This window comes from Tinamus guttatus, unplaced genomic scaffold, assembly GCF_059628265.1.
Source record: "Tinamus guttatus ecotype Peru unplaced genomic scaffold, ASM5962826v1 Tinamus_guttatus_pri_ptg000247l, whole genome shotgun sequence".
In the NCBI taxonomy this organism is placed as follows: Eukaryota; Metazoa; Chordata; class Aves; order Tinamiformes; family Tinamidae; genus Tinamus; species Tinamus guttatus.
The window spans coordinates 5,980,001-6,005,778 of record NW_028288781.1 but is presented as its reverse complement, the minus strand read 5'-3'; the positions used below and the strand labels follow the sequence as shown (position 1 = coordinate 6,005,778).

General features: G+C 43.6%; 2 protein-coding genes across 2 annotated transcripts in view; one reads left to right on the top strand and one right to left on the bottom strand.

The window, feature by feature from the left end:
- Positions 1-25,778, top strand: part of LRBA (LPS responsive beige-like anchor protein) — a 356,226-nt gene that overhangs the window by 189,457 nt on the left and 140,991 nt on the right. The window contains exon 39 of the mRNA XM_088526587.1: positions 2,293-2,429. Coding sequence (XP_088382713.1) covers positions 2,293-2,429 — 137 coding nt within the window. The remainder of the gene's footprint in view (positions 1-2,292; positions 2,430-25,778) is intronic.
- Positions 5,775-7,045, bottom strand: MAB21L2 (mab-21 like 2). The gene has a single exon (XM_088526621.1). It carries the CDS (start codon positions 6,904-6,906, stop codon positions 5,827-5,829), a length of 1,080 nt encoding a protein of 359 aa, XP_088382747.1. The 5' UTR covers positions 6,907-7,045; the 3' UTR covers positions 5,775-5,826.

The window sequence follows — 25,778 nt, the reverse complement described above, 5'->3', positions numbered from 1 at the left end:
AAGTTTTCTGTAACCAAAGGCTTTGGAGAGCTTTGGGTTTTTTCCCCTGAGTTTATGAAGAAATGTATATATTAGTTATTTGCTAGGGTTCAAAAGATCTGTGCGCTTACTGGATTTAACCTTCTGCCATTCCCCCATTCAAGTCCCTTCCCCACAGGCAATAGCCATGTTTGACTTCACATTTTTTTTTTCTTGAAGAAAAAAGTTCCTTGAATTTGATTAATTTTAGTGGGTCACATGTGACCATCTTTGCTGATACTGCAGTCCAAGTGGAATGAGCCCATTTCTGTGCAGTTCAAAATGCAAACAGCAACCCCTCAGTTCAGGGACTGGGATTTCTAATGCAGCTTCATCGCTATGTGGGTAACATGGGTTTTCAGGAAAATGTAAACTTCTTTGTTCTTTTCAACTCTCTCATCTGGTTTCTGTGACCGTATACTGTGGAGAAAGATTTTGTTTCTTGGATAATTCTTGTTCTCTGTGAACCTAATAGTGTAATCGGCCAGTATGATAATGTAGTGAAATTACTAGAAGTGTTATTTACCAGCAGTTTCCTTATCCCTTGCCTAAACTGCTTTCAACTTCTCTTGTTTTTAAAAGCAAAGTTAAAATTACAGCCTAATTTGGGAATGACCCAAAAAAAAAGGGGGGGGGGCAGGAAAAGCGAACTAAAGCAAAGTAATTCGAGAGTAATGCAATGGCATTTCTGTGTACGCGAGTCCTTTTGCTTTTTGTCCTGAGCTTCCTTCTCAACAGATTTCTCCCTGTTTCCTTCTCTTTTATTATACATTCATTGCTTCTAGTAATGCATTCATACTGTAATAGAGGTGAAAGGGGAGTTTAATTATATAATCTTGACAACGGCAATAGGATTAAGAAGTAATCCTCACTAATAAAGTGGTGTGGGTTAGAAATGAAGTGGAAATTGTCAGGGGGTCTTCTACAGGACCTGGGCTGCCCCAGCTTCTGCAGCTGTCTGCTTGCCCTGTAATTGAATGTCTAAGAGTGATTGAAAAAATGTTATTTCTCCTCTGGATTAAATGCTAATGTACAGAGGGCAAAGGGAGACAGCAAAAGAACACATAGCTGCTTATTTCATCCATTTGTGGGGGGTGAGCTTTGGGAAATCATGGCAGTTCTGCAGCTATCTCATGCCCATCTGCAAACACAATGTATTTGTACGTGGGGAATACAGGGCAAAGCTGCTCTGATCTCAGCAGAGCATCTCTTCTTTTGTCCTAGTGGCACACATTGAGATTGATGTGAGATTAAGGACCATCTCCCTCCTAACAATCGATGGAAATGACAATTCATCTGAATTTTTTGTCAGTTATTCTCACATTGATTACCTGAACGTGTGTACCTCATTTATAGATGCTTTATTAAAACAAAATCGTCTGTGTCACTTTCATACCTTCCATTCTTTTACAAAAGTCAGGTAATGCTGCAACCAAGTAACTTCATTTCCTTGCCTCTTAATCAGCTGGATGACAAACCCTACCTCTTTTTCTTCTATATATGTTAGTTTATATAATAGGTTCTGTATTGTCAGATCTGTGCTGAACCTATTGTTTTCAGTAGTAGTCTGATTTGTCCCTGTGATAAGCCCTGTGGAGATGTGATTATTCCAATAAAAATTCATTCAGTTGGAAACCAACCCTCCAGCTGTTTACTCCCACAGTCCCTAAGCTGCAGTAACACTATATGGAATCCTCAAACAATATTTAACGTGGAATCAAAAGCATCTTTAAAACGTTTTACCTCAGACTCTACCACGCTGTGTAACCCTAACAATAGATTTCTAGCATCCATGAGGGAACACTTTACAGTTAGACAACTTTGAGCCTTGACTGCCATGTTCATCTTTGTAGAAAGCTATTGAAACTCTCCATTTCCTAAAGAACGCATTTGACAATAAGATTTCAAGTGCTCATGTGTGCACTCTCTGTATTGCTTAGAAAAGGAGATATGCAACTACTGAAGTTTCTCAAAACCAAAATGCAATTGAATAAAAACTATATCCTGCTACACTAAAGCCATCTCTGGCATGTATAACATATGCATCAACTTGCAATTGTAGCTGCTTCGATGCTGAGCTGCGGAGAGATCCTGTAAATCTGTTACATATGCTTTTTTTTTTTTTTTTTTTTTCCTGAGATAAGAGTTTTGGTTTTTAAAGCTAAACTCTTCAGTTTACTGAGATATTTTTATACCTTAAGCTTGCAAAGCTAGTAATTAGCACTCGTTGTCTTTTCTGTTTTGAATATTGTTGGTGTTTTTGCCCTCTGGCAGGTCCGGTTAACCTAAGCGCGCCAGCTCAGCTTGTGGCACCCTCGGTTGTAGTGAAAGGCACTCTTTCCATCACTTCCTCTGAGGTCTACTTTGAGGTGGATGAAGAAGATCCCAGTTTTAAGAAAATCGACCCGAAGGTAAGAGATCATTGACCCTGAGCTTTGAGAGATGATGACAAATTACCTTCAACCTTTAATTCTTCTTTCTACTTCCCCTACATCTATTGGGCTGCTGCGTTCCCCCTTTAATAAGTTTGTGACCGAGCGTAGCCATTCCTGAACTTGGCTTAAGTGACACCTTCTTCCCTTTCCCCCCCCTCCCACAATTCGACCCTGCTTGAATGTTAATTAGCTTGCTGCAAATAAAGCTCCAGGGAGGCCTCTTAAATAAAGACATCTTGGATCACAGGCCTGTGTGAATGCTAGAAAGTTCAACAAGGCTGTTAGCTCCAGTGCTCTGTTTTACTTTTCTGTTTTTATATAATGCCAATATAACACAGTGCTTAGCTTCCTACGCTCTTAAGTTTGCAGTGTTCCTGTACCTTATTATTTCATAAGGGATTTTATAGGAGCCATTATTATTTATTGTGCCTAAGCAGAAAACATAATTGTCCTCCTAAAATGTGTTTCCGAACTAACCTGTTAAATTTCCGCAAACTTTATTTGCTCCAAGTTACTTGATTACTTGTGTTTTGCTTAAAATGAGTACTGTTTCAGTAAAATTTCTCTTTCAAAGGCAGCCCTCCATAAAGTTGCACTTGAGCATTTTTACAGTATTACAGCAGTGTTTTGAAGGTATGGCACATTGCTGGTAAATACCCTTGTATTCAATTTTAGGCACAGCGAAGGCTCTTGGATTTTAAGTTAACTGCTTATTATTAAATAGGGTAATAATTTCTTTTTGAAGGAAAAAACATCGGAGTAGCGGTGCTATAAAGAATGAGGTCTTTGCTCTTCTGTAGAGGATATTTTGTTTGTTAAGCGTCACTTCAGGTCTTTGTTCCTGTTGAATACATGGGTTTTGTCTGTATTAAAGCGGGGATTATCAAATACTATCAGGGAATAAATTCATTTTTAAAAAGAATACTATTAAATTCTTAGAGCTGGAATTTAATATGAGCAGTTAACTAGAACTGTGATTTTATGTGGTATCGTAAATGAAATTTAACTTTTCTGGTGGTCCTGAATTTTTTTTGAAATGGTTTCAAGTGTGAACAAGCCTTTAAAATTTTGATAGGCTTACTCTTTTGGTAGTGCTCTTTTTAAATTTGTTGGTGAAAGGATACAAGTATTAAATGCAAAGACGTTTTGAATGTGCAGCATCAGACTAAAATACTCTCTTAGGTTTCGTGTTAGCTCGAAAAACCCCTTGGAGCCCCACTTCTTGTGGCTGGTTTTGTTGCACGTTGGGCACCCTGGACTACAACTAGGACCCCTTACTGCCCTGCGACCTGTTTCCTGGGGCACTGCCAGGGCCTGCTTTGCTTTTCTCCTTTCTCATGCGCTGGCAGTGGCTGTTTCGTAGTGGTGAGCAGGCAGTCTGCTGTGTGTCTTTAATTCTGTACCTGCGAGCTGTTGTTTAGCTTCCTACCAAAGGCGCGGGCAGCTGCATAATTTCAGAAGCATCTCTTCTGGTTGTGGTGCTGTTTTAGTCAGGTGCTACGTCCCTGTAAAGACACTTCTCAGTGCTGGCGTGGCACTACGGGAGGGAACACAGCGGGTCACCCAGCCCCATGCCGGCCGTGCGCGTGTGCTCGGGCCGCTCCCCTCGCTCCCGGCGCGGGCTCAGCCCGCAGCCTCCCCGGCCGCCCTGCGGCTACCGCGACGGAAGCGCCGCGCTACGGCCGCCCAAGGGCCGCGGTGCCCGGGGGCGCGGGGAGCTCCGCTGCCCCAGAGCCGCGCGGGTGCCCGGGGGGCGCGCGGAGCCGCCTTTCCGCGGGCGTCTTGCGCCCTCGGCGCCCCTTTGCCGTCAGCCGCGATCGGCCGCTGGAGGCACCGCCGCTTGCCTGGAGTTTAGTTCCTCGGCTCCCTTTCGGGGTTTTAATTTCGTTTTAACTCGAAGCAAAAGCAGCCCGAGGGCGAGTGGCGCTTGCTCTGCGGCCCCGTCCGCCAAGCTGCATTTTACCGCCGTCCCAAAGGGTACGAAAACTCCCCCGAAACGCCCCACAGGCCCTTGGCAGTATCGCGGGGCTTTGGAGCACGCAACGATAACGCCCGAGCGCACAGTTGTGCTTCGGGGAAAAACAAAAAACAACAACAACAAAAAAACAAATAAAAAACCAAAAACACACTTTTTTTTTTTTTTTTTAAGGCGCCCTTAGAAAAGGCAATAGGGAAGAGGACTCTAAGATAGCCCAGACGGGCTGCAGCGAGCCGAGGTGGCCGCTGCCCGCGGGGCTGCTGTGCCTTGCGCGGGGCTGCGGGTTGCTACTCGACTTAAAATCCAGGAAAAAAAATGTTTGTTTTAAAATATATATATACAGAGAGAGAGAGATAGGTATCTCGACCAGTTGCTCTAAAGCGTATTAATTATTCAGGCTGGATCTATACTTGCTCCGTGCCAAAGTCAAAAGCAGGGCTCGTTCGCTTTGGTGAATGAAGGCAGAGCGAGGTGTTTTTTAAACGAAAATACGCAGCGATTGAGATTTACTAGGAAACTATCCGGAAAACAAACAAACAAACAAACACAAAAGCCTTGCGGGTGCATAGGATAGAAAGAAATGGAGTGTGGAGAGTGCCCGTGTCCCCGCGGTTTGGAGGGGGAGTTTAAAGCCGTCCAAATAGCACGGATGGGGCTCTCGCATGCTGAACTACAAAATGTATAGGATTTGTTTTTCTGAGCTGCACCGTTTTAATAGAAATTATAGGGAACTTTTAGAAAACGTCGGTGAATATGTCGGGCTAAGCCATGGGCTCGGCATCGCGTTTAATCTCTTCGCGATTTTTTCTTCTCTTAAATTGAGGCTAGTAGACTCTTTCTGAACTTAAGAACCAACCACAAAAAAAAGTCCGTTTAAAGTTAAAGTAATATTTTTATTACTATTTGCAACAAGTCAGTTGTGGGGCACATAATCTGACCTTGGCACTGAAATACATTTAACAGCGGTAAAACTTTTTTAAGGGAATTTTTTACATATAGTTAAATAATTTTTTTTTCACTTGGTGACAACATTCAGGCAAACAAGAAAGATTAAGAAAAGGGCTATACATTTATTTGGAGAAGAAGAAAAAAAAAGAGAGAGTACCTTTCGGGTTTCGTTTTGGTGTTGCAAAAGTCCGATCGCTTCTTTTTGTGACTTTTTAAAAATTCACATCGGAGGAGAAGGGGGAGGGAGGAGGGGGCGGCTCTTCCCGGGCCCCGCGCTGCGAGTTTCTGTCGGGCCGCCGCCACGGGCCGGCCGAGCCGCAGGTGGCTGGGACGGGCCGGCACCGGCTCCGGGTCTCGCCGCTCCCGCCGTCGTCGCTGCCGTTAAATAACAAGTCCGCGGTGGCCGTGGCCGCTGGCGGGGGGCGAGCGCGGTGCTGCCCCCCTCCCCTATAGCTTGTCGAGGCTTTTGGGATTGGTGAGGATTTCCCTGGCCAGCCTCCAGGTCTGTTTGGCAGCGCTCTCGAGGGCCGAGTGCGGCTTGCCCTGAAAGAGGTCGAGGTTGGGCAGGAAGTAGTGGGGGCAGCGGCGGCACTGCAGGCACGAGATGAGCTGCAGCAGGATGCCGTTGAGGCGGTCGCCCAGGCACGCCTCGTCCCAGTCGGTCTCGCGCGGGTGCTTCTCGCACTCGTACAGCAGCAGCGTCTTCATGTGGTAGTTGTTGAGCGGCTGGCCCGGCAGCTCCAGGTGCCGGTCGCGCAGGGTCTTGAGCACCGAGAGGCACTTGTTCCGGCAGCCGCCCATGAGCAGCCGGTTCTCGGCCTCGCCGAACTGCAGCACCCACGCGTCGCTCTCGGCCGAGCTCTGCTTGCCCGTGAGCGAGTAGCACTCCTTGGAGAGCAGGTTGAAGCCCTCGGCCTTCACCTCGGCCACGCGATTGGGGCCGGGCCACGGGATGTGCGGCATGGGCCACTGCGCCGCGCTGCGCGGCCAGATGCCCGTGCACTTGAAGGCGGGCGTGATCTGCACCACGTAGCGCTCGCGGATGCGCAGCTTCACCTCGCTCGTGTCCGCGATCATCTTCACCACGTCGCGGTAGCTGCACTTGTCCACGGCCTGTGCCACGAGCGTCTGGAAGCGGGAACGGATCTTGCGCGCCGACAGGTAGCCCGAGGCCGTGATGAACTCCACCCAGAGCGACATGCTCCGCTTGCGGCCGTCGCTCAGCTTGAGCACGGCGCAGCCCGGCAGGGAGCCGTCGTCCACGAAGTTGAAGACGCCCATCTGGTTGAGGTAGAGCACCACCTCGAACTCCGTGGGCGAGATCACCTCCAGCCCCTCGTAGCGCGCGTCGATCTCGCTCAGGGAGCTGATGAAGCGCGGCTCCTGCACCTCCACCTCCTTGAGCACGTCCGACACGACCTTGCACACCTCGCGGATGGTCTTGGCGATGGCCGCCTTGCGCGCCTGGCAGCGCTCCGTGTAGTACTTGTTGAGCTGGTAGACCAGCTTAGCCTGCGCGGCGATCATGTTGGGGCACAGGTCCGGGCTGTACACCGGGCTCTCGCAGTACGTTGAGGGATCCAATGCTTTAGCGGTGGCCGCAGCTTCGCGGAGGGCGCCGGCCAAGGGGCAGGGGCCGAGCCCCGGCGCGGCGGAGCGCGGCGCGCAGCGGTGGCGGGCGGCGGCAGCGCGGGCGGGCGGCGGTGGCGGGCGCTGCGCGGTGCGTGCGGCCCCTGCGCCGAGGCGCCCGCCCGCCCGCGCGGCTGCCGAGGCGTCTCAGTAGTTCATAAAAAAAAAAAAAAAAAAAAAAAAAAAGCCAAAGCGAGTCCCAAAAATAATAGTAACAGTAGCGACCCAGGCGAACTTCCCGCGGCCTCGCAGAAGGTCCCCCTCGCAGAGAAGCCGGTCGGCGGCGAAGTTTAAAACCGCACGCAGGGCGAGAGGAGGAGAAGAATGCGAGAAATGCCCAGAGCAGAGGAGTGCGCGCTCCCCGTTGCCTGCCCGCCCGCCTCTCTGTCTCTTTGCCTCGCTCGCTCAGTCCGTGGCACCGCCAGAGATGCGCGTGAGTTTGGCCGCTGCTCGCTCAGCCGGCCAGGGGTGTTGCTGATTTCCCTTTTCCTGCTGGAGGCGTTGTCTGAGCCCGACTCGGGGCCTCGCTCTATCTTTAGGCTCGTGCACTTGGTCTGTGATCTTTCATTCCTGTCCTGCAGCTCTAGAGAGACTGTTTTGATTTTTGTTGTTGGTGGTGGGTTTTTTTTTTTGTGTGTGGTTTCCTTTGCACAGACCGCGCCGGTGTCGTGCGCGGGGCCGCTCCTCCTCCCGCTGCGCACCCGCGGGCCGGGGCTGCCGCTGCCGCTCCGCGCCGCTCCGCGCCTGTGCGCGCCGCCGCCGCCCTCTTTACTTTATGAATGGGGCCGGGGCCGGGCGGGGCCCCCCGCGCCTCCCACCGGCGCCGCGGAGCTGTCAGCGCCGCGGCCAATCGCGCGCCGCGGGGGCGCGCGCACGGCGGGGGCGCGCGCGCGCTCGCCCTCTCCTGCCGTGCCCTCCTCCTCCTCGCGCGGAGGGGCGCGGGCTGCGCGCGCCCGGCAGCGCGCCGCGCTCTACCGCGGTGGTGTCGGCGCATCCCGCGCCGCGAAGTTGCGCTCGTCCCCCCTGCAGCGGCGCATGGAGTTTGTCGGGGAGGAAACTGTTCTGTGCGAGTTTGCACGAAGGCGCTCGCGGGCTGCTGTGCCCACCGAGCCGTAGCCGCGCTGTGGTGTCGCACGCGGCACCCCCGGCGCGCGGTGCTGCGGCCACCGGGGAGGCGGTTCCGCTGGCCCAGAGTGGCCCCGGGCCGGGCCCCTTCCCCCGGCCGCGCTCTTCCCGCCGCTTGTGCTTCGGCGCCTCGCGCCTCTCGTTGCAGCCGCGCTGGCCCCTCTTAATAAAGAGAATATCGCCGTCTGTTCTCCGCGCGCGTTTAAATTAGAAACATGCTGTGCGCCGGCAGCTCCGCGCGCTGAGCAGCAAGACTGCCCGTCCGCTGCTCGCGGCTCCTTCCCGCCCGAGGGGCCGGCGGTGCCTGTCAGGTGCCGCCGCGGGCCGGGCAGGAGCCGAGCGCGGCGGCGGCGGCTCCGAGCAGCGCGCGAAGCGGGAGCGGGGCCGCCGGGCCGGTAAGTGAGCGCGGCCGGTCCCGCCGCGGGGTTTGGAGAGCCCCGGCGAATTTGGGGCCGGCAGCCCGGGCGCGGGCTCCGCGCTGCCCTCTCGGAGCGGCTCCCGGCGGCCGCTCCCGCTCCTTTCCCCGCAGCCCCTCGGTGCTCCCGGAGGGGCCGCTCGATGCGCGGGCGGCGGCCCCGGGAGGGGGCAGAGGCGCCTTCGCGTGTTAAGGGTGAAAGCAGAAAAGCCGACAGACCCCCCTCCCCGCTAAAGGTGACTGATGTTAAAGCGTTGCCAGTGTTCAAGTTTGAAACGATTCATTACCAATTTTCCCGTCCGGGGGTGAAGCTCCAGTAAATAATAAATCAGTTAAACAAAAGCCGACTTTAATTTATTGCCCGGGCACTAATTAGAAACATCATTTGAGCAATAAACTTAAACACTTGCAGCAAATAACGCACGCGGGGCGTGTGTCTCCGCGGCCGCGCCGCGTTTCGGGCGCTTCGTCTCCGGCCGCGGTGGCTCCCGCCGGGGAGGCTCTGAGCGGAGGCCCTGGTGGCCTCTGCGTTCGTGGGTGCGGGAGACGCTGCCCTCGGCTCCCCGCCTCGTGGGGCGACGGGCGGGAGTGCGGGTGTCGGGGGCGCTGGGGGCTGCGCCCGCTCCCCTCCTAATCCGCCTCATCCTCCGCAGTTAACGGAGCGGGGGCGACCTCGCGCTCCTTGACAAATTCATTAGGAGGCTGCGGGACGTTTTATTTGGCTGTTAAACGCGGTGTGTGTTTGGGCCGAGCGGTGCCAGCACCAGCGGGCTGCTGCCTGCCGCAGTCGGGCTTGGACAGCGGGGGCTTCTGGAAAGCGATGCTGCAGCGGGGCCTTGGGGCGAAGGCGCCCGGCGCTCCCCGAGCTCCGCCGACTGCTCGCCCGGGCCGGGCAGCTCCGCCGGGGCAAACCCGGGCCTGGGGCGGGAACGTGCGGCCATCGAGGCAGCGCTAGCAAGAGGCTCGTGCTAAACGTAAAAAGGCTCTTTTAGGCACTGGGGTGAGGATGCATTTTTTTCTTCTTTTCTTTTCTTTTCTTTTCTTTTCTTTTCTTTTCTTTTCTTTTCTTTTCTTTTCTTTTCTTTTCTTTTCTTTTCTTTTCTTTTCTTTTCTTTTCTTTTCTTTTCTTTTCTTTTCCTCACAGGGTTAACAAGAAGAGGGGGTTCTCAAGCACACAGGTTTCTTCCTGGATTGCGATGCACCCAGTTAGTTTTTGCGTGCCTATTTTACTGAAATAGTTCAGTTGACGACTTCTAGATCCTATTTATTCTAAGCACTGTATTAAAAAAAATCTAACATGGTACTGATGCAGCGTTCATTTGTTTATTTTTTTTAAGTGATGAAATTGATCTAAGACTATTAAAAGGTTCCTGACAATTCTACTCTTCATTCTTCTGGGCAAATGGAGGAGCTGGTGTTCCCAAAAGGAATAATAAGTGTTTTTATGAGTAGTGTGTGCAATAAGCATGTGCATGCACAGGCTTTTCCTGGGCATCTTTGTAGAGAAGAACCAGCTAGCGATGCGTTAGCTCGTAATAGTTGGCTTCCTTTCCATCCTCTCGCTTAAGGGAAACTTTTTTTTTTTTTTTTCCTTTTGGAAAGCAGAGTGATAAAGCTGCCTATGAAAGCTAATATCATGCTATTATTATTGTTTTTTTTTTTTCCTGGAGATCGTGCTCAGGCATTCTCAGCTTTAAGCGCTTTGTGGAACTCTGCTTCCATTTATAGAAGAACAGTATGGGAAAAGGGCTGGTGCCCCGTGCCTGTCATTTCCCTACATTCCTGCACCGCTGATGGAGCCTGAGCTGCTGCGGGGAATGTGTGGCTTTGAACAGCAGTGATTCAGTACCGCACATTGCAGAACCAGGTTAACGCTTGGAGCGAGCGCTGCTGTGGCTCTGACAGCTAGTGTTTGGTTTACATTCAGCGCTACATATATATGCAGGGCATATCTTTGCTTTAAAGTCAAGGCTTGGCTTTACTGTCTGCCAGTCTATTGCAAGGACCATGTTTATGGAGTTAGCTGATTTTGCAAGTTGAGGGAGAAGAAACGTTTCCATTTCACAAATACCATTGGTATATCTCAACAGCTAAAAGTAATACAGAAATATTTTTTCTTTTTTTCCTTTTCTTTCTTTTTTTTTTTTTTTTTAAATCCAGATCTAATTAATTATGTTATGCATGTTGTCAGGTTTCCCCTAGTTTTGTTTCTGGAGTGGAAAAGGGGAAGGTTCCAACTACACCTTGAAGTAACTAGTTTGTCCTTTCCTGCTCAGTATAAAATTCTGATTTTTGATCGAGACCCAACCAATGCTCGCGACTTTTTCTAAGGGCTCAAATCTCTTATTAAAGGTAGCTGCTCTTTTCTCATGGTGATCAGTGGTGACTTTTGACTGTGAGATAGTTTTGACTTCTTAAATGCTATTTTGTAAGTTTAGCTTCAGTAAATAGGCAACCATGGAAAATCAGGCAAGTCTACTATAAAAAGAGCATTTCTAATGCTCATGTAGATTTTTGGTTTTGTTGCAACTTCTGATGAACCTTATATTTTGCTTGGTTGTGATTATGTGCATGCCTTTTTATTAGGTACAGTTAGCCAAATTTAACGTGTCGCCTGGTCCCTATTTACAGCAGCTGATTAATTACACTAATCATACCACTTCTAAAAGTGGCACAAGAGCATGTATCATGCCAAGATTTAGTCAACTTGACCTCTATTTGAATGCAATTATGCTTATTTAAGAAAAATATGAGGGGAGTGATAATTTAGCACATGGTTCCTAAAAATGCTGTGAGGCTTACATGAGCCATGTATTATTAAAATATAAAAACTCCGTGGGTATTCTTAGGAAAGTCAAAGTCATAGAAATAAAAAAATTGTTTCTATTTGTAGGCATTTGGCCCTGTTTTTCTCCTTATCAGTAGGTTCATCACAGTAATTCCATTAATTTTCTTGGATGTTCGCATGTCTACACATATGCACAAATAATCATGCCAACAAGCAATAGCTTTTACTGTTTTATTAGTCAGATACAGACAAGATCAAAGGTGTTGTGCAGCTACCCAAGGTGCTGCATATTTCTAAGTTAGCAAAGGCGCAGTTTGAGAATTTCGGTTTCTAACTCCAGAGGTGGAAACTTGGCATTTGGACTCTTCCCTTTCCTTACAAATAGGGTGCATAGCAATGTGAAATACTCTGTCCTCGTCAGCTACTACTCTGCAGAATGCAACAATGCAACTTACCAGTGAGTTTCTGTGCATGCGATTTGTAAGGGAAGGGGGGTTCATGGGAGGAGGGGGAGGCAAGAGGGAGGGAGGGAGAGAGGAGGCTTCATCTTCTCAAAAGCGCTGGCGACCAGCGTGGAACATAACGAGTCCCTCTTCTTTCCCCCTTGCCTTGGTATTTCAATGTGATTTTGATTTGACCTTGGATACTTCAGAGAAGGCATCCAATTTTAATTTACATTTTTAATTTATTATTTTTAATAAGCTTTCTGTTTGAGCAGTCGAATATCTTTCAGATATTACATAGTTTAAATGCTAAGTTGGAGCTGCCTACTTTTCTGCTTATGATACTTTATAGTATTATATTTTTATCCTTCTGAAGTATTATTTTGACATAAAAAGCATATTGCTACTTATAAAATCTTTGCAGGGGTTTTGTTGCTACTTCTAATGAGAGAATCAAATCATAGTAAATTCTGTTTTGTATCTTGTTGTGCATATCTTATTTGGAAATAACTCCACCATGGTAATATGCTCCTCTCTTTTTAGTTTTCTTGCAAATTAAGTGACACACGTGCAAAATAGTTCAATGTGCCATCTCCTGTAGCTGGGATGGGAAACTGTATTGCCTGAAATAATGTATAGAACCCATCTGAATAGTTTAATTGAAATAATATTTGATGATCTAAGGGATGGAAATTGTTCCTTTTCTTTAACCATCTGAAATAAAAATAGGATGTAAAACAGCTGTCTTGGCCTATGGAAATCAAGGTTCTGCCAGTCTGTTTCTTTTCTTCATTTTCTCCTTCTATCTTCCTTTATTATCTTCGGATCCCAAGGAGTCTTTCTTATTTTCTAACTGTTTTTGTCTGCAGCAAGGGGCTAGGTTGGTGGGTTTAAATAGACTTCGGATAGAGTGAAAAATCTTTGATCTATGGCTATGACTGCTTCCAAATGATTTGCTTGCTGGGACTGGACACTGTCCATGCCCTTTCACTTCACTATCAGATAGGCACACAAAAAGGACTTGACATGCTACCAGATGCATAGTTAATCATTGCATTAGGTCTGTAAAGGAGTCCATCCAGACTCAATTAGGTCTACCATTCTTAACTAGTGCTCACTCTGTAGTTTGTTAGGAATGCAATATTAATTTTAACTGCTGTTCTGTTTATTTAAAAGTGCTTTAATAGAGCTCCCCACTTTTACTTTCAAAGAATTTTCTCTGTAATTGCTGTATATTTGTGTATATTTAGAACAAATGAGGATTGTTCTAGCAACACATAACAAGTATTTTTGCAGTAAAATACATTGTTTGAAGCATTAATAATTTTTTTTTGTATTCTTGTAATTCACCCATTTTCTTAATGCTGGCATCTAGAAGTGCATTTGAAAAAAAGTTAAATCTAGTGACTGATGTGTACTGAAATGGTGTGTGCTCAGAAAAAAAAATCTACAAGAGTATCTCACAGTTTGGAACCAAATCTTAAGTTTGGAAAACCAAAAAGCACAAATGTTATTTATCTTTATTTATAATCTTTTTTTATGAAATCTTATTTATTTATTTCTATTTATAAAAAAATTCATACTTGCTATGTAGCATTGGATGCTTTTGTGAGGAAAGGAAATGAAGGTCCAGGATTTTGGAAGGTTCGACAGTGGAGTAAAAAACATCAGGAAAAATATTACTCTGAACTTCGAGATTTCCATGAATAGTTTGCATCTAAAAGGTGCTGAGTAAACATAGGCACTTAATAAAGCGTATTGGAAACATCCTAGAATTCCCAGGATAGATAAATGAAAACAAGGAACCTCCTAAAAAACCATTCCTACCACCAAACTAGCAAACAAACAAACAAACCCCAACTCCCACAATGCTGCAGCTTGCCAGGAGAACCAGCCTTTGGTGGTGTGAAGTTCTGGCGTCCAACTTGAGCAGACTGTTTTGGTCGTGTGTGCTGCCTGTGTTTGCCAGCGGTGCTGCCATTGAGGATGGTAGGCCAGAGGAAGGAGGCGCTCAGAAGAACATAAAGCTATCACTGCTTTAACATTGATGCAGCTTATATATAAGGAAGGAGTATCAAGGAGAATATTTTAGTCAGATTTTCGTTTGCTTTTAATCTGGTTTCTAATTTGGCAAAAAGGAGGAACAAGGCATTCAGCTGTTAGCAGTTTCTTTCTGTGCAGTTACACCAGCTCTTGTATTCAGCTGCAGGAAGGAGCTGGGCTCTTGCTGCGGTGCAGAGGTTTCATGCTTTAGTCCTTTCCTTCATGGTTGTCAATATCCTTAGAAGGAGGGAGCGTACATTAAAATATAACATTTATCATTGGGTTGGAGTCGCAGTGCTATTCCGATGTTACTAATGGACTTCCCAGATATAGGATGTATGAGTAAATACTACTCCGAAGTGCCGGTTAAGGCCCTCTTGGGATTTTTAAATAATTTATGCCTACCTGCTGCCCTGAAGTACGGATGTGTACGTGTATGCGTGTGTATAATATATTTATGGTGAGTATTTGTGCATATAAACATCCATGGGAGAGTAAGAATAACACAAGAGGCCTTAAGAGGCTCGGGCAGGTAGTTTTCCCTCCTCCGTCTTCACTCGGGGAAGTTGGTTCCTAATGGCGCCTGAGTGCCAATGCGGCCGTGGCGGGGGGCTGCTTATATGTGCTCTGCGGGCTTCCCGAGTGCTAACTTGAAAGAAAGTGGGACTTGAAATGCATGGTCATTTGCGAATTTATGTTTTATCTCCCTTCACTTGAAAATTTATGAGGAGAGTGGCTCTGGGTGCTTGCGCTGTGTGTTCCAGGGCTTGCCCCCACTGATAACACCCTTGTTGGCGTGAAAGTGCAATGCAAATTATGACAGTTACAACCTTCTGTTTTGTTTAACCTGTCAGTGGATTTCCTGGCTCAGTGCTGAGGGCAATGGTGTGTTCAGCAAGCTCCATATTCACCTAAACTTGAAAGGTCAGGTTTCTACAGGCGAGTCTAGTCAGAGCCTAATTGATGAGGAGGGCAGGGGGACAGAATTTACTGTTCTGTTGGCTAGTTTCATATCGTTAGGTTGTCCTGAAAGCATCAGGCAGTCACAGCCCCTTTCATGTAAGTGCTGACCCTAGACAGGAGCTGACAATCAAAGGAGGCAGCCACAGGAACCGGTGCGAGGAGCCTATTGATTTTTCAGTTAGGTCTAAGTAGTTTGTAGCATGGGTAATGGGTGACAGAGGCAGGTATGTCATTATCAATGAGCTCGCGGACGGCAGCGACAGCCCCCGCTCATATTTCCTTCAGCACTGACACTCCGCGTCCGGCGCTGGTCAATAAATCGCCCAACCTTTCACTGACAGCGGCTGGGCGGTGGCGGGGGGAGCCGGGGAGCTAAACTTGTGCTAAACTTGAACTTGGTGCCGAGGAAGGGGCTCGGCGAGGGCGGCAGGCGCGCGGCGCCACGAGCCGAGCTTCGCGCTAGGCTGTCTAGAAGGCAAAAGCTGTGCTCGGGGTCAAGCCGAGGAGCCTAAAACGCCAGCTTTCTGCACGAGCACAGCCCGTTCCGGCAGGTAATTTAGGTTGCCATGGCGTGGTTTTGTTTTCCTTGAGTATTGCTCTGCATTTAATCAAGGTTATACCGCCACGGCCATCGTCTGCCATTCAAAACCCGCTTTTAATTCCTCGTTTCCTCTTCTTAAGTTTCATGTATGGAGACTATTTAAAGATATTGAACTTCCTTACATATCCAGATTGCTAGCGGTAACAGTTTCTGCTCTATGTACCCTTGCTGTTTTGAGTGCAGAACCAGTACTTCAGGAAGCCGAACGGCGCTTTTATTACTTGCATTTTAATAACTGCGGTTTCTGCATTTAATAGAGGTAGATCCTAATTTTTGATTTATGCTTAGTTAAATTCTGGAAGATCTTAGCAGGACTCAAAAATTGAATTTTTTTTTTCTTTAATGTATTTCTTTGGAAAATTGTTTAAATGAACTCGAATACCTTCATCTGAAAGTTCTGAAGTTTTCTAATGCTCTTACTTTACTGGAGTGATGTAGGCTGTCTGCATGTTTCCAGAAGTTGGAATTCAGTCAGGTTTTATGCTGTGCACAGATGTTAACAAAATAGCATATGCTTATAATTAAAAAAAAAAAACTTTAAACAAATTGAAATAAAACAGAAGAGTAAATGTTTTGAAAAACTTCCTTAAAATAACTCATTGCTATGGTATCTTGTTTAACAATGTTTGCAGTGTTACACAGAGCAGGAATCTGAGACTGTGCATGTTGAATAGCTGTGAAGTATCATACACGGCTGAAACTTTTTCATCTGCCTGCAGCAGCCAAAGCCGTTTTCTTTGTGGCTGACTTGAGCTGTAAGAGCAGGGCTGACATAGACTGAAGAAATGAGTTGAAATTTATCACCAGATTACGAAATCCTTTAATAAATAATTGTTTGAGCGAAAAACCTGAATATGTATATACTTGAAGCAATTATAAAATTAGTTGGGTATAAAAGTCTGTTCAGGTTTTGTGATGTTGCCTATGGAGCAAAGCTTTGCAGCACGGGCTGACTAACTGCCTTTGAGATGAAAAACCTTCAATTAGCCGGGTAGAAATGTGCCCAGGTTGCTTGAGGCCTGGGGTGTTTAATGGGTGTTTTTCTAGCAGCTACTCATCCACTATATCTTATGGGGCCTTTTTTTTTTTTTTTTTCCTTTGGAATTAGGTAAAAAGTACAGCTGAGCAGCGGCAATCTTATCTTTTGTTATGAACAGGTACAGCATCTTTTATTGTGTTTTCAGTGTCTTGCTGGCATGTTGTACTGTAGCGGAAACGTAAAAAGGAGCTGCAGAAAGGCGACAAATTAAATTTTCATGAAAGAAGCCCCTAATCAGCAGTGACAATGTAAGAGAAAGATGATTGCCACTTGGTCATTGTGGAGAGGCACTTAGACTTGGTGTCAGTGCTTCTGTTAATGATGACTAATGTCTTTCTCAGAGAAAACGCATGCTCAAAACGCTCTGCTACAGGCAGAGGAAGAGCTCAGGGATAGGCACTATTAAGGGAAAAGGTGGTGGACCCTAAAAAAAACCAAACGTCTTCAGATGTAAAGGCGACAGTTTTTGCAATGCCAGAAAGCCACAGCTGTAAAGCTGTTCTTCTAATTTTTAAGCAAAAGTATTCTAAAAATACATATGTTTGTGTCTGTATTATGTACTAACCTACTTTAATTAAAAAAGACATAGATGACACTGGCATGTAAGCACACTAATCAGAAATAAAAGTCATATTTTATTCCTCTTCATGTTAATGAAGCTTTTTATTTTTTTTTAATGAGCAAAACCCTGCTGCAGTATTTTCTTTCCTATGCACAGTGCTGTGTTCTGAATAAACCTTTCATAGTCAAATGCAGAATGACTCAAAAAACCTTTTCAAACCTTGAAGCTGTGACCGTTAGGTATATTAGCAAAAAAGAGGTGGCATGTGTCATTTCTTCAGCTTTTCCCAAAGTGAGACCTTTCAGAAGGGCATTTGCAATGCTTGTCATATTTTTTCATATACATCTTATTGGCCTGACAAGTCTAGAGGACCATGAGAAAACAGATGTCATTGCATTCAGACAACACTAATTACTCTGGGATTTTTGCAGCCTCAGTGCTTGCATGTAACTGTCGATTATGACTGTTTATGTGGCCTATCATGGGGATGCACGGCACACTCAGATGGTGCCACTGGTCTTTTTGTTTCCTGTTATCACACAGAGAGATGTAAAAATCAGCAACAAGCACCACAGTAAGAAAACACCTTTATGTGCTACTTTTGTATGTTTGAAATACACTTTGGCAAAATACCCTTTGATAACAATTGTATTCTGAATTATTATGAGATTGAATATTTTAGAGTCTGTTCACTAAGCATAGTGAGCTATGCTTGGACTATCTCTAGACTTTCACAGTGGTTTTTAATGCTGTGTGCTTCATTTTTGTAGAATTGTTTAAAAATCAGAGGAAGATCTAGTTGACCCAACTATTTTCCTAAATCTCCTATGTCTAAACTTCATACCAAACTGATATATTTTTTAAATTTTTAATCACAGTTCAGATTAGAAACCAACTATTCTCTTAGAAATTGCATATTTTCCTACTTTTTTTTTCCTCCGCCCCCGGAATTCAGTCTTTTCATAATCCATCCTTCCTGTTCTGTGCATGATTTTTAGACAAAGGTCAAGTGGTGGTCGTGTCACGGCCTTACACTGTGCGTTATCTTGAATTTCAGTACACGTTTCATAAACAGAACAACCTATGTTAATCACAGATTGGAAAATAAAAGCTCCAATAACGTAACTTCACATGCTGATGAAGCAGAAATAGAAGCAGCTTTATCAAAGATGTATGATGAGATAAAACTGCAGTCTCTGCTGTACAGTTATAGTAATTATGACTAATGAACCGTCCAGTCTGGATGAAATGGCATGCCCACAGGGACTGTGTCCAATCAGTTGTGACTTATGCAAGCTGAACAAAACATTGATGGTGTTCCAGATTCAATATTGGAGCAGGAAGTGTGCTCTTTGTTTGCAGCATTCGCTTGGTCAAGTTATTTTCAAATAATTTAGGGATGTACAGTGTTAGTAAATAAAATCCTTAAAGGATGATGATTTTGCCATGATCAAATATACCTGAATTAAAAAAAAAATTAGTAGCATGATCCTGATGTGATATACTTCCAAGTTGCTCTGGTAATCTTGCTAATCTACATTACAAAATATCATTTTTTTTAAATAGGCTGAAAATAATGAAAGCAAAAGACCCCAAACTTAAAAATGTAATAATATATCTGTTTAGGCTTACTACAATAATATATTTTTAACAAGTTTGTTTGAGAGCTGATATTTCTGTTATTATCTGTATTTTGAAGCAGTCTATATTTTGTAAGTAAAAGAATTTGGAAACTTCAGAGCATTAGTACCTGGAAGACCGTTTCTTACAGTAAGGGAGTTAATTTGTATAGCTAACAGAAAACAGAGTTCCAGTATGTTTGATAATTTATAGGCTAGCAGACTAATAATTTTAAACTAGCTTCTTTCTGCAAAGACAACCAATGTAGGTTTTCTAAAAGAGAAAAGCCTAAAATCCTGAATGATAAAATGTGGATTATGTAGGGACAGCAGTCTGTATAGTTGGCTGCTGTAAAGCAGCATATGCACATGTTCACACAAGCACACAAAATAACTTTTCTAGAAATGTTTCTGTGATATGTCCTTTAGGCGTATTCTGGAAGCAGTTGTTTATGAGTCTGTTTACATGCAAACGTGAAGGAGTTGAAAGTAAAGTTAGGTAGACATAAAAAAAATACTAATGATAACGTTGCAATCCATTTAGTATTTTGTCTGAACTCTTCAAGAAGTCAGTGGTGAAAAATTATGTCAAAAGTAAATAGTAGTTAATTACTAAAAGACTCCAGCAAAGTAAGAAGAAAACAGAATAGAGTTACATACAGCAAATTCATAGGAGGTGTCTTAGCCTGATGAGCCGTTTAACAGTAGTGTGTATTTGTTAGAGCCAGGAAAATTCAAGGTATGCTGAATCTTAAAATACACTGGGAGTGAATAGATAGCTATAAAATAAATTGGCAATTAAAGATGGGCATACCTCAAACTTGGAGTCATTACTTATCTGCCTGTACTACTAGCCGAAAGCTAGTGTTTTGGTAGGTGGGTGTGGTTTTTCTAAAATATTTTAAGTAACACTATTTTGTCTTTCCTTTTCCATGCTTTATTGAAACTCAGAAGCTTTATTCAGTATTTTGAAGGGTTTTTTTCTTTTTTTTTCCTTTTCCCAAGATGGAGGAAAACACAAGCTTATCTTCAGTACTTTTTATTTTTACTCTGAACAAACCCCAGATTGCTGATGCATTTGAATTCAAGTAGGTTTTAAGTAAAGAATTTATTTGAATCGCAGACTTTTAGACATTTGATTAAACTAGTTAACTAATTCTACTTAAAAAAATAGGAATAGCAATAGTTTATCACATCAGTGTTGTTTTTTGGTAGTGTTCAGAGATAGTGGTAGGGCTCTGCTAAGAATCAGAATCCCTTTCTGTTTTTTCTTGCCATAAAGTGGGTTTGTATTAAAAATTGTCAATGTTAAAATGTTGTATGCAATTTAGGCAAGGATGCTAGGCTAAAGAATGACGTTAACTAAACACTTTTGGAAAAAAATGCTGTGTTAAACAGTTAAGGATAAGATGATTTGCTTTTGAAGACTCTTAAGCATGAGTCTCTTCAGTTTCAATTCAGAATCCATAGGATTGAAAGTGTAATGCATGTTATCTGATTTTACTGCACAGAAGGTTGTATTAATATCACTTTTGTTCAATGATTATATCAAGGTTGTGCCGACTGAATTTGCTATTTTGCCTAACTGTACAAAACTCATTTGCTTTCTTCCAAAGAGTTGTAATTGAAAAGCAGTGTTATTCAAGTTATTCAAAAAGACATTTTTTTAAAGAGTTTTGGAAAAAAAATGTTAAATATTAGGATAAAGCATAAAGTTTTAGGTTGTGTTGTTTTGAGGCCTCCTGCCTTTTTCGTATAAAGTTAGTGCTAAAGTTCTTGTGAATTTCTGCCAGTCCCGAATAGCTTATTACTTCTCTGGGACACCCATAATTTTCCTTTTGTTCCTATCCACGGACCTAAGCCCATTTTTGGTATTTGACAAGATGCCACATGGAGTGGCAGGTGTTGAAGGTATTTGTAACCACATTTGTTGTACATTAGAACTGGGGAGTGTTGTATCACAAGGATTTGATTTTATCTTTATGTTGAAAATTAAACTATGTGTATTTATGTACATATACAAGATAGATGTTTTATGGCGTGTGCTCTGCGAAAAAGAAGTTTTCATGGAAACCGCTAAGAGGTGGCAAACCACTTAGAAATGTGGCAGATTTCTGCTCTCTACTGTTCATGAGAATGAGGACTTTCCAGCTGGTCAGAGTACTGCTTCCTCTGTGACTGTTTCTTTTTCTTATTTGAATGAAGCCGAAGCAAGCGATGAGTTACCTGCATCGTGGAAGGACCCGCTCCCCACACGTGTTGCGCCCCAGCGGTGTGGAAAACTTGAGCCGTCCCCTCTCGCACTCGCCTTGGCTCCTGTGATGTTTTAGCTGCATCCACAGGCCTGCACTGAAATGTAAACCTGAAACGTGGTTTCGCTTTGAGCTGCTAGGAATGTTCTTTGCCTCAGTCTCTTGGTGGATAAAAAATGTGTATCAGCTTTGGACTAAGATACCTTTGGGTGGATGATTTCAGATGTTTTGGCTTCATGACTGTATGTTAGGGATTAGAGGATTTTGTTCAGCTTTCTCTGATCTTTCCGTCTGATCTTATGTTTGAGTGTATGTGGTGGTTGGTGGTTAGGCCTGTGTGAATAACTGACGATGTTTCCGTTTGTCTGCCCAATCATAGAGGAATTTCTTCTTCAGCGCAGGAAACCTGCTAAGCCTTCAGTGCAAGCGAGAGCAACTATGTGGCCGCTCTAACTTCTTCTGCCTTGCAGTGACTACCGCGAGGCAGAGCTGGTCAGGGCTGGACTGGGTTGTATTACCTGGTTAAAAAATGAAGAGTGTAGTAGAGCTAGGAAGGAAAGCGTTTTCTCATGATGGAAGTTTTGAGATTTTTTTTTATTTACATAAAGTAAAACTCAAAACTTCAAAAAATGGTATTAATGAACTAATGGTATTAAATAAAAATCAAATAGAGACACTTTAAATGTTTTGTTTTATGTTGACCCCTTGGTTTTTAGGATAAATCACCTAACACCTCCAGAGTATGTGTCAGAGTAATTGGAAACAATGTTCAATAACCTCAAAAACTTAACTAAGGAAGCAAAAACAATCAAAAAAATTGTTTTAATTAAAATACTTTTTTGGCATAAAGTAACAATAATAATTACTATTATTACTTCTAAATCTTTTCCTGTATGCAATACTAGTTTATGAAACTAATCAAAAAGAAAGCCTTTTTCATGAACAATTTCAACTTGAATTGATAATTCTGAAACTAAATTAATATATATGAATTAAAAGAATATTTCAGATATTCTTGACCACCTCTAGGCTTTAGCACTGGTATGGTATGTCACAAGTATTTGGTTTTCAAGGGTGCCTGCCAAGATACTTGTAGAATCCATTCTGGCAGTTGTTAAGGTCTGGATCCTGCATATTTTTTTTCTTTTCTTTCGCCTCTTACTTCTATTATATTGTTCTTGTGTATTTTGTTTTACCTGTAATGATTTTTACTTCTTTTCATTGTGAGACAAATCTTAAGATACTGTGCTCTCTTGCTTGTATACACATATTATTTTATGGTAGAAAAAAAAGTTAAAATATATTAAATACCACTCGCTATAGGTAATGTTCTTTGTTCAAGAGTTTCTTCTGCCCTGGAGAAAATAAGTAAGTAGAGGTACGTAAGAGACAAATGGTGTGTAGGTGTAAGTATTCAGTATTAGTGTGACTACTCTAGGTCTCTTTTGAAGTAGTCATGAAAACTTAAACTGTGTGCCTCGTATATTTAAGGCCAGCAAGCCTATATGGTTTTATTAATGTGCTATAAATCTTATATTCACGAGCAGTGTTTACTACTGTGCAGTATATTTAAAAGAAAATTTATACTTCACTGCACAAGGAAGGTAGATTAGTGAAAAAATACAAGGGTGGATCTCAAACATTTATCCAAATCTGACAAGTATTTGCAAAGAATTTATTCTGTACATTTCTGTTGATATGTATTCAAGCCTTGATTTTAATTAAATCTTTTCAATATTTATTTTCACTTGCACAGATAAAATAAGGACATGTCTTCAGTCATTGTCTATATACCAGAGCATTATATATGTTCGTGTATTGTCGCACTTTGGATCCTGGAGTGAGTTTTTAATCTTGTTTTAAAATGGGCCATTCTTCATTTTAGAGTAGTAACTAAATGACTTATTGAAGACCACAGCAACCAATAATTTTCTTGGTAAGGCAAGTCTTGTCCATCTCTGGGCTATCTTTCACTGCATATCCCTTTCCTTTTGGACAGTGTTCATTAAATAAAATGAATGGTTTGTTGCATTAACTCAGTGCGTAAATTAGGAACGCAGAAGCAGAAACTCGGGACAGCTCCCTTCCCAGTTACAAGACTGGTTTCATCTTCTGTGGAGAAATTACTTGTATAATCTCCTTCCTGCTTTATAGCACCTGGGAAACCTTCCCATAGGGTCTCTAGGGCTGGCAGGATGTTATTGCAGGTGTGATTCACTCTGGTAGCAAGACTGTCTGCTTAAAAGTTACTCGTCTAATGCTCCTGAAAGGGCAGCCATTCTTTCACTGAAGAAACATTTTTTATTTGTATGGGCGCGTTCTAGGCAGCACAGAAAAATACAGTTAATGTACCATGCATAACCTTGCATGGCCCTTAAACCTGCACTTCCACTCGAAGTGGTTAAAATATTAGGCAGCAATACAAAGCAGGTAGTTTGGGTGTGTTGTGACCCCATTAAGAGTTTTGTTACCCTTTATGCATTTATGCTCCTAATAATTAATTAACGCTATTTGATGCCATTTAAAAATAAGCATATATACTTTCTTAGGCAATTTTCAGTTCCATATCTGGAAATAGCAGCATTCCTGATGTTGCAGAGCTACGCGGAACAGTCCAAGAAGTGATTGGAACACATTGTATTCTGCATCCCATGAGATATTTACCAGTGGATTGTGATTACATAATTAGTTTCATAACACGTAGTTTAAGAAATTCTATCACTTATTTGTAATATTTAAATCTTTTAAGCATCCTCAGAGCACATGAGGTCCAAACTCCTGCCCTGCCTGCTGTACCAGCTCCGCAGTTCATGTTGTGAGCCAGCCCTGGAAGCTGAAGTATTGGAAACTGAATCCCCACTTTCACCAAATGTTTACTTTGCAACTTGCTAAGTGCCCTGAAACAGTTTTCTGTATGTGATCACCTGGTGTTGTGCTAGTGAGGGATAGCAGGTGTTTGACCCAGCTGAATAGTATTGCAGTATCTGCATTTAGGCTGGCTTAAATACCTGTGGAAATCATGTTCACAGTCTACTTTCCACAAGAGCTGATCTTTTGCATGTTCTCTCAATTACAGTAAGAGATACAGGTTTTTCCACCCTGAAAAATAACATCCCTTCTCCCTCTAGAATTGTGCAGAGAACAAGGTTTGTACATCAACAATATTTTCTGTATCAACTCTGTTACAAACACAAGGTCCTTGTGTGAAGACCTTTTGCATTTTGATAAACTCTCTGCCGTTTTGCTGCACGTTTGTTAGTTCTTCTGAGTATCCCTAGTTATTAAAAGATTCCTTCTCCTCTTCTGACCCCTTTGACACCAGCTTTCAACCCCTGCAGCTTTTCTGGGCACATGTTCTGTCACCCTTTGGATACTCTGGAGAATGCAGAGAAGAATTGAGGCATGTGCTAATGTGCCCTAGTACCCTACTTTACAGATTTATTAGGCTCCTGGGAGAGTAATGCCTTGATGTATCCAATTATCTTGAAATCATCCTTAACTCAATCCAGGCTAGGGTAAAATAGAAATAAAAGCTTTTCTTTACAACATCCACAGTGGAGAATACAGTTATGTGCATGTATAAAAATAGAGGTGAAGAAATAAAATATAAGGTCACATTGCACAAAGATATCATCTCAAAGATTTTCTTTCATGATACGGTCTCTTAGCTGACTGCAACTTGAGACATAAGGCTTTTGCAACAAAGGAGAATCATTAGCAGGTATATGTATGTCAGGAAAGCATCTATAGCAAGTCAGTTGAATCCACAGAAAGAGACCTTTCAGATTTAAGAAATGCTTTCCAGTGACCTGGAGTAACCAAGAAGAATCTCTGGCATGCAATAAAGTGGTAGGAAACACACTTGGACCCCCAGGATTCTTGAAAAAGTTTCTGTTGGATTCAGTGGGCAGCAGAGTGAATTCTTTCAAGCTGCATTGCTAATACAATATGCATGTGTGTATAATAGACGATTGACTTACTTTGATATCATAAGTACTTTGATATCATTATGACTAAAGAATGTGTGATCTACTAAAATGGTAGGCCAGTTTATGTATCAAGTGGTTCTTTTGATCTAAATATGCAAGTTGAAGTCCAAGTTGCTCATTTATGTACTATTCTGGTTCATTCTAGATAAGAGGTCAATACATGATTGTCCCACAGGCAGCATGACACTGTATCCTGTTCTGCAAGTCTTTGACATGAAGCCTGATGAGTAATTGGGATATGTTAAATATTGTTTCAGTGGCAAAATAATTCTCTGTCATAAACTAGAGAGCCCTGGTGCAGCTGTCCTGGACCTACTTGATGGACTGTAGTTCAACCATCAACTGCAGTCCATGGGCTGCAGTTGGTCTTAAGAAATGCTGTCTCTAGGTGAGTAAGAACCCAGAGCATTTTCTTGAAGCATCCTCATAGTCTTCATTTCCAGCCTCTTATTAAAGCATGGACAGCAGGGTACATGAAGTGGTGAGTTGTCTGCCTGCCTTGTGCCTTCACTGTTTTATATACTTGTTCTGTGGCCACCCGACATAATATTCATTATTGTTGCTGGTAATAAGGAAGGGAGAGCTCATGCTTTTTCCTTTTTGGAGAAAGTAGTACTTAACTTTTGAGCATTTGGAAGTTATTTCCATCATGAAGCAGAGAGAAATTCTGCAAGATTTGAGATGCGTCATCTTTCCTAACTCCCATATGACTGTAAAAGCTGTGAAGAAGTCTTGCTAACCCCCTCTCAGGAGATAAATAGGTCTTCTCAGCCACCTGTGTCTTCTGCTTTTATGGATTAAGGAGTGCACCGTTGCCAACCATCCTAACAATGAAACTGAAGGTTTTCATGTTGTGCATATGACTACTGTTAACTAGTACAATTGCTGACTTTCTAACGTCATCTATCATATAGCAAGACTTGACTTACAT

Coding starts and splice junctions, on each gene's coding strand:
- MAB21L2 (XM_088526621.1), bottom strand. CDS start 6,906: ATGATCGCCGCGCAGGCTAAGCTGGTCTACCAGCTCAACAAGTACTAC.